This window comes from Gadus chalcogrammus, chromosome 6 (assembly GCF_026213295.1).
Source record: "Gadus chalcogrammus isolate NIFS_2021 chromosome 6, NIFS_Gcha_1.0, whole genome shotgun sequence".
NCBI classification, from domain to species: Eukaryota; Metazoa; Chordata; class Actinopteri; order Gadiformes; family Gadidae; genus Gadus; species Gadus chalcogrammus.
Window position 1 is genome coordinate 6,529,036 of NC_079417.1, and position 11,507 is coordinate 6,540,542.

The 11,507-nt window shown below is 42.6% G+C and overlaps 1 protein-coding gene across 1 annotated transcript; it reads right to left on the reverse strand.

The window, feature by feature from the left end:
- Nucleotides 1-113: 113 nt before the first annotated feature.
- On the reverse strand, nt 114-9,997 carry LOC130383918 (G-protein coupled receptor-associated protein LMBRD2B-like). The gene is made up of 18 exons (XM_056591830.1): nt 9,854-9,997; nt 9,134-9,350; nt 8,789-8,895; nt 8,130-8,228; nt 7,758-7,925; nt 6,359-6,569; nt 6,076-6,156; nt 5,712-5,828; nt 5,038-5,221; nt 4,414-4,595; nt 3,929-4,062; nt 3,003-3,108; nt 2,684-2,781; nt 2,179-2,282; nt 1,635-1,681; nt 1,419-1,533; nt 915-1,029; nt 114-589 (listed from the first exon to the last, which is right to left on the reverse strand). The coding sequence occupies exons 2-18, from the start codon at nt 9,305-9,307 to the stop codon at nt 526-528; spliced, it is 2,106 nt and encodes a 701-aa protein (XP_056447805.1). The 5' UTR covers nt 9,308-9,350; nt 9,854-9,997; the 3' UTR covers nt 114-525.
- Nucleotides 9,998-11,507: the final 1,510 nt, after the last annotated feature.

An 11,507-nucleotide genomic window follows, 5' to 3' on the forward strand; every position in this document is an offset into this window, starting at 1 on the left:
GCTTGGTGGGGTCCGTGGGAATTACAAGTTATTGTGTTTTTCCCGTGGGAAAAAACACAACAAAACAAACCCAAGCCTATAGCTGTATACGAAAGCTTGAACTTCAATGTATTTGTATTGTATTTTATTGTATTTGTTGAAATCAAAAGCTACTTCTCCGCAGTTCTACTCCTCAGGTACAAATAACAGTTAGAAATCACAGGTGCCAGCCTGTCCCCAAGTCGTAAATTGAATTGGGGCGGGCTGACATTGATTTATTCACCGTGAAGTCCGTGAGTATCAATAAATAACAGATTAAAAAAATGCCTTTGCAATAACGTCTTTGTAAACATCCTTCCATCCAGTAATAAACGTTGGAAAGCCTTCAGTCTTCCATCCGTGAGGGTTTTGCAATCACTCAAAGTTCTCTGCGTTTGACTCCGCTCCTCAGAGACATGTCATAGTAATTCTTAATTAGAATATGGCAAAAGGAGCGCTTTGCTGTTCATCCTGATTACACAGAGTGAAAGGGGTGTCCTCTTTCAATCACACATTATCAAAAAGTCTTGTTGAAGAAGGTGACAGCGACAGGTATCGTCCGCCTGTATATCTATGAAGTAGAAATGTACTTTGGGTTAGAAATATGTACAAAAATATAGTTAATATAGTACATTTTTGAATGTCGTTAAAGCTTTGATTTGATACAGACGTTTATCTTGCATGGATGTTTATTTGTATTGTTGATATTGAGGTTTATTTTATAACCTGTAGATTTATATTTTAGTTTTTGGACATATGTGTGTTGCTGTTGCTGTTATGCCTCAACTTCCCCTCAGGGATGAATAAAGAACCCGTCCATCATCTAGCTCTGTTCATATTTATTTCAGTTGGTTATTGAGTTGAGTTCATGCATGCACTTTTATTTTTACTCGTACCTCTTGGTTGGTGAGTGTGATGACAGATCTTCATCACTGTAGCTGGCGGAGGGACTGTCATGGAGTAGACTGGCCCTCTGCTCCCTGTTATCCTGGTCTCCCCAAGACAACCAGGCTATTCTCACACACACACACACACACACACACACACACACACACACACACACACACACACACACACACACAGACACAGACACAGACACACACACACACACACACACACACACACACACACACACACACAGACACAGACACAGACACACACACACACACACACACACACAAACCCACACACAATATAAGCTTTCGCAACTGTCATATTGCAAACTGCCATCTGCTCAATTTTATGGGCTAGTGTTGACAAGATTGTGTTTCATTCTGAGTAGGGGTTGGATTATAAAGTTTGTCCAACACTATATTGACTCCCATTAAGGAGGGGTGTTACATGACTAAAGTGTGAATGTGACACAAACCATGCACCTAATCAAAGTTCATGTTTTTTACCATTTTGAACGACTTCTGCAGAAGATGCGTTGTCATCACCATCACCATCTATCTCAGAGTAACCTTTACGGGCTTTACCATTGGTCCCCTGGTCGCTGTAGCGTTGCCTCCAACCCTGAGAGAAACATTGCAAACCATCAGCAGCTGGGCCGGTGAACAGCTATTGAGTAGACGCTCAGGGAGTGATATTAAGAGAACAATGGAGTTGCTTCATACCGATTTGCGATTCTCCCCTTCCTCGGCCCTCTGCCGCTTTCTCCTCTCTTAACAGAAAGCATCAAATGAATCATATTGCACATCGTAGAGAGACACATGAATGAGCCCATTTCAGAAGTGCCTATTTAAGCTGTTAACAGTGGAGTCTGTCAGAAGTGAACACATTTATAGCTTGTTGCACTTTTTGACTTTTGATAGTTAGTGTGTCTAATCAGGATACACATGTCATGGGCATTCGTCATCATTCATCACATTTATTTAAGTTAACTCCATCCAACATTGTGGCTCTTTAAGGAGAGCAAATGAACAAGTTGGATTCGAGAACAATGTCTACCTTATTATAAAACCGGTCAAATTAATAATGCAATGAACTACAAAAAATCCCTACCGTTAAGTGACTACAATAAAGCTCCTATGTCAATAAAAACACAATACAATTATGTTCAAACAATCGCTAAATGACTTACCAGACCAAATCACAAAAAACATTTTACAAAACAAAATGTGAAGTATCGATTGAAAGTATGGGAAGAAAGGGGAAAACCTCTTCTGAGCAGTTCCATGCCCTCGTCCACCAGGTCGGAGGTCAGGTCATCGTCTCTGATGTACTGCTGGATGCCTAGCAGGTTCAAACAGCGCGAGCCCAGTCTAAAGAGAAACAACATACACCAATGCTGAACAACCTATGAGGGAGTACATATCCGTCCTGACTACAAGCCTGTCAGATCATTTATCTAATTAATCACAAGTTATGCTTTAGTTATATTAAGATGTGATATAATTAACAATATATCACGACATTCATGACATTCTTTCAAAGTGTGATATTCAAGGATTTTGACTGCGTGACCAGTACAGATTTTGATTGGATTTTGTCATTTTAGAATGCCCCTTTTTGCCCGCAGTTTCTTTGTTCTATTCAGGCATTAGGGTAGGGCCTGCTGTCTCTTTTAAAGCCCTTTGAGACTATTATTCTGCTGAAGGACTTTAACAATAAACAGAACCTCTTTGAAGAGTTTTGTCACGGCATTTCCTTTGTGCAGACTCACTTAAAATATGTAGCAAAGCAGAGCAGCAGAATCAGCATGGGGTAGTAGATGTAAAACCCGTCTGATATAACCGATAGCAGGCGCATGGAGCCCATAATCTACAGAAAACAGGGGAGAGGGAGATTTACTTTACACCAGACTGCAGGTAGTACATATGGCAGCACATTTACAAAAATATATATTTTCATATATAGATACGAATACTAATTTATATAAAAGCATAATAACAATAAATACATAATAATAATAATTAGATAAAGACATTTATAAATTCAATAAATGAATAAAATGTGGGTATATGTGTGCATGTGGAACCCACAGAGGTGTAGGAGGTCTGTATCCGGTCTTTGTGTGAGATGGCAGAGTCCATGTGAATCAGACCCAGAAAGTTAAGGCACAACGGAGGAGTGAGGCGGCAGAACAGCCTGAGAGGAAAGGGCAAAAGAGCAACAATAAAATGAGCCCAGACCCTAAGGGCACGTCAGGTTACCCTTCCTAGAACCAGAACACAGACATACCTTTCTTTGTGTGGACATCTGGCCACTCCTGAAAACTGTCTGAACTAGCAATTATGTCATTTATACGTCACTCTCTCTCCCTCTCATTATTGGTCTCTTGTTGAATGGTTGGTGAAGGTTTAATATCACTGTTTCTCAATGCAGAGTAAAGATATGCCAGGGGAAGGCGGTCTGCGTGTTAAAACGTCAGGGCCACGTGTATAGAACTCTGGGTAGGCTTCCGCGCAAATGAATGGCCCGCCAGAAGATTGGAAATCTATGAATGTTGAGACATTCTGAGATGTCCAAACTGTGCTTAGCACATCGGCACGGTTTTTAATCTGCCATCATTTACCAAATTTGGTTTGAGGAACACCCATATGGAACTGTAAGATGCAATTAAGTGGTTGCATTTTAAGAATCATGAGTGGTTTTTTTTCCATTAATTTAGGATATAAAAGGAGAAGATAAATAATTGTAAGAATGGCGAAAAAATTGATTGCGCCAATGACACTTTGACAACCGGTTGCTACTGCAAATTGCGTTTTAATGTTGTCCTGTTCGGCTAACTGCAAGTACCGACCAAACTGAAGGCTTTTATTCATATTGAGAATTAAGTCGGGAATAATTGATTTGATTAAGAATTGTGGCCATTCAGTGCACTCGTTCTTAATGTTAACCGTGTGTTCTGGAAACAGAAAAGTAAAAACTTCATCTCAGAAGAGCTCAATTAAGGGTTGGTCCTTACATGCCACTGAACTGCAGGCTGTAAGCGTCCGTCTGATGGTGTGGTACCAGGTAATAGTAGTTGAATACTCGTATTTGAAACACTGTAGAGTAGACACACACACAGAGGAAGAAGATACTGACAAAGCACGCCATCTGGTGGGAGAAAATACGTAACACGACACAAACAAAAGAGAAAGCGATTGCATGAGATCAGGGAATAAGATACCAGAGGATATTTTGCATTTTAGATCTGCCTTCGCATTTGCACAAAATGAACCCTCTTGCAAAGAAGAATTAGGAATAAACATCACTGGATATTTTCTGGCCAAACATTTATATTGTTGTATATTGTCCATAAACTAAGTATTGTCGAAAATACTGTTTATTGTTACGAGAAACCTGAAACTATAGACTAATACTTGCATAGCAAAGTGAATCAAGCACATCTTTTCAAAACATTTGACCACAGTATTCATGGTCCTTTAGTGTTCCACAGGTGTTTACCTCGATGCAGATGTAGTTGTACTGCTTCTCTGCCATCTGGATGAGGACGGCGAAGAGGGAGAGGACAGGCTGGGAGCTGAAGAAGGTGCACTCAGACCACACCACTGCCAGGGACAGGGCCCCCAGGACCAGGAAGGCCAGCCTATAGAAAAATCGCCTAAACACACACTCCCAGTACCACTCTGTCAGTAGAGTGCACACACACACACACACACACACACACGCACACACACACACACGCACACACACAATGTTCCCATTAGGAGAAATGTAGTCTGATACTTTGCATTGTGAAGGTGACACAATTTGTTAAATGAATGATTTAATTAGGATCCGTGTGGCAGACATTGAGTGGCAGAAACATATCCTACGCCTTCCAATTAACTAATAAATGGAACTGACACACTAGGGTTTTTATGCTTTAACAGCCGCGGGAGACACTATGTGTGCACCTCCAATCCAGCCAATCAAGAGAGACACAGCATACCCTACACCCAAAGTCAACCCCACCTCCTCCTGACCAGAAATAGGGCGGGAGGACATTACAACATGTCGCTCCATTTGTACACAACTGAAGAAAAAATGCCTCCCAATCTGTAGTTAAAACTCCAGATGCCCCCTCACCAATGGTGGGGGTGTAGATGAACCTGCGCAGGGGGGTTGCGTGCTGCGCTGACGGGAAGCTGTGGACGACCTGCCGCAGTGGGCCGCCCTGGCTCTTGGCTACGTCTTCCAGATGGACAGCCTGCTCCAAGAGGATTGACCACTGGACCTGGGACTGCCGCTGCCTCTGGACGGCAGTGATCACCTACTCCACACACATATGTATGCATGTATTATGTAAGGGATAATGTATAGAACGCCGGCCATTATCGGGAAAATAAGCCCCGACAGGGCGAACAGGACACCGACGCGCAGCGGAGGTGTCTTGCTTCACCCAGAAGGGGCTTATTTTCGATAATGACCGGCGACGTTCTATACATTTGCAAAAACTAAAAAATTACTTCAAATGGTGTGTCCATCATTCGTAGTGTCGATCAGCAGAGAAATATTCTGCCAAAGACACTGACGTCGCTTACCAACCGAAGACGCCGGGGTTAACAAGTTACCGGACTACTTGCGGAGTGATTCCAAAGACGTCATTAGAGGCATAAAATCCTTTGTTTTCCTTGACAGCGGCCAATTATACTTAGCAACGGTGAATTATCCAACATAATTCACCGCCGGAAGTTGTGAAGGGCAAGTGAACGGAGAGTTCCACGGCATTGAGATTACCCGTGTAATAAGCAGTCACATACCTTTTTGTGAAGCTTTACTAGGCCTCCCTTGGTGGGGGGATCCACAACGGGTTGGTTTTCACTTCCAACACTGCCCTCAGCACCCCTCTCGATCCGCTCCCGGTAATCAGTGGGACACTGAGAGAAAGAGAAAGTGAGAGAGAGCCAGAGAGATTTTGTAAGCAAGTTCAGTATTTCTTGCTTGACCCATAGGTTTGATTTCAAGATAGATGTAGATACAAACAATGCATCTCCAAATGGACTATTTATCATAGAGGCGTTTACATACAAATACATCAGTTTAATTAATTTTACTTGATAAGATGAAGCAGAAAATGTTGGATCATTAAGGGGTCTGAAGTCTCTGAGGCTCTGGTGCCCTCACCTTTTGTAAAATGGTGTCCACACACTTTCTGAGAGTTGTGTCGTGCATATTACGTACAGACTCATGGGCAGATGCCACCTCCTGGGGAAAAACGAAATGATACAAAGGTTTTATATTTTTGTGATAAAGCTGTTTACAATATAAATATTTGTAGGTCGTTTTTTGAATAATTGTATTGTTATAGGTTTGCAATACCTTTCTGACCAGTCAGTGAATTCCAGAGTTGAAATTATTATGATTATTAGTCACAACTATTAAGTTATTATACTATATTTTCAATCACCTCCATAGCATCTGCCAAGTTCTCCTCTGCCTCTGCCTTCTCAGTGGCCATTTTAGCTGCTTTGAAATAGGTCTTGGCCAGTAGGTAACCATGGCAAGAGGCGAGCCAATAGGAGCGTGGGATCTCCACCAGGCCATAGCCTAGCAACAGCACCAGAAGAAACAGGCCCCAGGTGTTTGCAGCAGTGATGCCGATGGTCTGAAATTCTCTCCTGGTTCAGGCCAAAAACACAGTATATTGGTAAGACAGTTTGGGACTGGGTCATTCAAAGTCTTAAGTCTCTTAAAGTTGCAGGAGATAATATATTGTGGACGGTAGAAGAACAATGTCTAGGTTTGTCTCAGGTGAAAAGGTCACACTCAAACGTGTGTGTGAGTGAGTGAGTGAGTGAGTGAGTGAGTGAGTGAGTGAGTGAGTGAGTGAGTGAGTGAGTGAGTGAGTGAGTGAGTGAGTGAGTGAGTGAGTGAGTGAGTGAGTGAGTGAGTGAGTGAGTGAGAGAGAGTCTTAAAAGTATTGGTGATCCACACAGAATACCGGTTGTACAGACTTAACAGGTAGAAGAAATTGCTAAAAATACACAGGAATAGCATGTAGAGGTGTGGTTGGTTGAACTCTGTCTGGGAGGGAGATACGTGGCCCAGTAGGGGAGAGATGGAGGGGGTGTGGCCCTGTCTGTATCAGAGAGATAGAAGGGGGCGTGGCTCTGTCTGTATGAGGGAGATAGAAGGGGGCGTGGCTCTGTCTGTATCAGAGAGATGGAAGGGGGCGTGGCTCTGTCTGTATCAGAGAGATAGAAGGGGGCGTGGCTCTGTCTGTATCAGAGAGATAGAAGGGGGCGTGGCTCTGTCTGTATGAGGGAGATAGAAGGGGGCGTGGCTCTGCCTGTATCAGAGTGATAGAAGGGGGCGTGGCTCTGTCTGTATGAGAGAGATAGGAGGGGGCGTGGTCTTGTGTGTAGGGGATTGATTGCAAGAGGTGTGTCTCTATGGAAATAGAGCCAAATTTTCTTTGCTATGGAAATAAGCCAAGTCATTCAAATGAACCTGGTTAGGCCCTTGGGCGCTTGAGTAAATAAATAAATTAAATATTTGCCAGCCGTTGTGTGCAGTTAACTTTCTTTTAACAAGCCTGTTGTACTGATGCTATGACCAGTCCTTTTTTAGTGCTAGTAGGCCTATTAAGAGGTGCGGGTAATTCAGGTAGATGTGTGTAGGCATGTTTTATAATAGTGTGTATTACGAGGTGTTCCGCGAAAATTCTTGATTGCGAATAGTGGTCCTAACACACACAAAGTTTGAATCCCTGCCCCCATGGATGGTGTATTCAGTGGAATGCTACCACAAACCCTGGGTTCACGCCTCCTTCCCAGGGGCGCATAAGTAGCTAGTTTGTCTCTTACCATGTGAGGTACCACTGCGGGTGAGCGGCAACATAGATGAGCAGCGAGATGAATATTAGTAGGTAGGTGCCGTAGTAAATCCCATTTTCGATCAGAGCTGTTTTAATCTTTCCAACCCTGGAGAAAGCCCCGGACCGTGCATAGGACTGCATGAAGGGTATCAGCAGCCTAGATGGAAACACACGCACACACACAAGCACACACACACACACACACACACACACACACACACAAGTTTTCAGATGATTGATTGATGATTGATTGAAAACCTACCAGCCTACCCAGTTTACTGTACTGTACTGTGTCGATTTTGAAATGGCTGGGGAAGGCTGATCAACACCCCGGCTGGTGTGCTTGTTATGCGTGTCTTACCAGGTGAGACACTGGGACGTCCAGTAGACCACTCGCCAGAAGACTGGCAGGACACCATCTGGTATGTAACTCCAGGGCTCATGACACACCTTCAACGCACTACGCCACACACACACACACACACACACACACACACACACACACACACACACACACACACACACACACACACACACACACACACACACACACACACACATTTATTAGAGATAGAGGACAGCATTATTCAACTGTGCATGTTGAGTAACTTTGAACATTTACTCCATAAGTATTCAAATTAAAAATTAAAAACAGAAGGTTGGGAACTAAAACGTTATATAAGATTGAAAAATCCCATGTCACTTTTCTACTATCAAAAAATGCCTTCATGATTGGCATACATATCGAACTGGTTTAAACATTAGCCCACAACCAGCCATTATTCTTTGTTCAAAAGACTGAAAATAGAAATTCAGTTTTATTACATTAAGAGTACATCACAAGAGTCACAAGGCTGATTTAATAATTGTATTATGTGCTGTTCTTCAAAAGAACTTCAACAACAGACTTATCTAAACCAGGAAAGAAATTGGATTTGATATTATTATTGCGTCCTTTGGAATGATGAATAGTACTTTGCACTGATGAGGGGTGGGGATGTTAAGGGTGTGAATAGTTACCTGCTGGTTGGAAGGATGGATTCGTTGGATTGTGCCTGATCTGTTTTGGAATGACTCCCTGGATCAGGGGGCAGTGCATTATTAATCTTGCACTGATTGTAAATGGTCTGGAAGAAGAGGACAAAACACACACACACACACACACACACACACACACACACACACACACACACACACACACACACACACACACACACACACACACACACACACACACACAGAAAGAGAGTGAGACAGAGTAAAATCAGGAGATATAAAGGCTCTTGATAGTTGTGGTTATAACCATCAGAACAACATAAGTCACGTATAACGCTTTGTCTTCCACTCTCTGGTTGTTTTTCTTACCGTGCTAACATCGAGCGGCAGTATAAAGACGATGAGGAAGCACAGGTACCAGGCCAACAGTGTCCCAAACAGGACCATGGGTTGCTGCTTCCCAAAGTCCCCATAGCGATGGAGGAGATACAGGGCCAAGAAGAATACGCCTACAACAATCACACCCAGCGCAGCAACACTCATTGCGATAATGAGGGGCGTCGATTAGTTGTATAGACTCATATCACTGAAAGAAGGAGAGATGTGAGAGGTGGGATAACTACGTTATTACTCCATAGCTCCTTCATACAATATGAAATACCATGATGCTAACGTTACAGGTTTTGGCAGCCGAGTTTCGAGAACAAATTAAAACAGATACCAGATAACGTTATATAACGGTTGCAAAAATAAAATCTGAACAATTTCTACCTAATGTTGTAGATGTGAATCATTCTTCCATTGTTCACAAAACGGCCTCGCAATATAGGCTGTTTCTATTTATCTAAAGTTTGGCAGCTGTTGTTGCCATTCCTGTCACTCAAAAATAAAAAACGATCACAAAGACACGATAATACCATCACAAAGACACGAGGTAAATAACGTAATGTTATTACATTCCGCTACAAGGCATCATTCATCATGCCATGTCTTTCTAATAGTCGAACATCAGTAAGGCTTTCATTATGAAGATCATAAGAACAGACTATTAAAATAGAAAGCTTATTGTAGAACAATGACGGACTTTACCTTGCCCTACAAGTTCTTCTCCTCAGCCAACAACATATGTCAAGACTGTCTGATTCTGAATGTAAAATAACACGGTGTTCCCGAAATTCTCGTTCAGTCAGTAAACACAACCTTTGGATATTATTACGTAAAACGTAACGCGTACGCGAGTTCAATTTGGAATTGTGGGTAATGTAGTCAAGGGGATCAAAGAACAGAGCGCAGAGCAACAGTCACGTTTTATATATTTATTTGGAGTATCACATATAGACATTGGCTTGAGGCATAATTTGCAAGAAAAATATTTGTTATTGTATGTAAATTTGAAGAGGGGGTACCCAATCACAATTTTCCTAATTTCCTTAAACAATGTATTCAATTGAATAATTGATTAGGGCTGTTGGAATAAGGTTATGTTAATGGTTTCCCAAAATTCAAAACAACCACAAAATAATGTTTTCCCCGTGCCCAACCATTACACGTTGCTGGAACATACTCTTCAGCAGACAATAATTGCATTACGTGATTGCATATCATGCCAATGTTGTTGAACTGAAAATATGCATTGTTCTCCGTGTCATTCAGTTATGTATGAACATCCAGAGTAAGGGATCGTCAGCATACAGTGAGCCCAGCAGGTTGAAGCAAACCGCCCTGTGTTCCAGCAGCACCTCCAGTTGACCCAGTAGATCCAGACACAGGTGCTCCATAAGGGTCAAACAGACTGACCAGTTCTCGCCTGCACCAGAACCGGTGCCCCCCAGGGCTTCCATCCACACCGACCCAAAAAGATCCAGGGACCCTGGCCAATCTTCAAGAACATCATCAAACAGCTCCATGTTTTGATTTACTACCTGCTGATCTAACAACCAATTAGTAGTTGGTCCCTTCAGAGTTTGGTGTTTTTTTCCATGTGTAGGCGTTCCCTCTTCTTACAAAGATTGTCCTGCAGTATCGTTCATTTCTTGAACCGCCTATCAGTGATAACCGCAAGAACACTCATTTGAAAGTGAATTAGATGTAGGCTTATTCGTCCTGGTGTAGATAGGCATGCAGTGCAGCACTGCCGCCACACTCTGTGAGCAGCTAGTCCTGCTGCATTACTAACAGATTAGTGAGACCATCTGCCATTCTGATCCTGTACTTACATTAACCCTTCTCTATACTATTCTCCTTCCCTCTCTCTCTCTCTCTCTCTCTCTCTCTCTCTCTCTCTCTCTCTCTCTCTCTCTCTCTCTCTCTCTCTCTCTATTCGCTCATCCAGACACTGAAAACTGACATTGTCCCAAACCACGACATAAGGATGCAATACCTGCTGATGATATTGCAGCTCACATTCAAAAAAATAAATCCAGACGACCACCCAGAAATGATGAAAAGATGTTCAGTGTTGTGTGGCCCCAGGGTTGCACGGGGGTGGATAACACCCTGATTATGGGGGACAAGGCCAACCCACACTGGCCAGGGACTTCCACAATGGCATGTCGCTGGCCAATGATGTTCCTGCTGCTCCTTCTCTTGTTCGCCAGCGTGAACCCTGCTCTGTCTAATAAATGTATTCATAGGGGATTTCCATGGAATCCAATTCAAACAACCTATATCCACACAATTAATATAAAATAGATTACAGACGCAGGTAATAAAGAAAGACTTCTGCAATCATGTTTTTTAATGT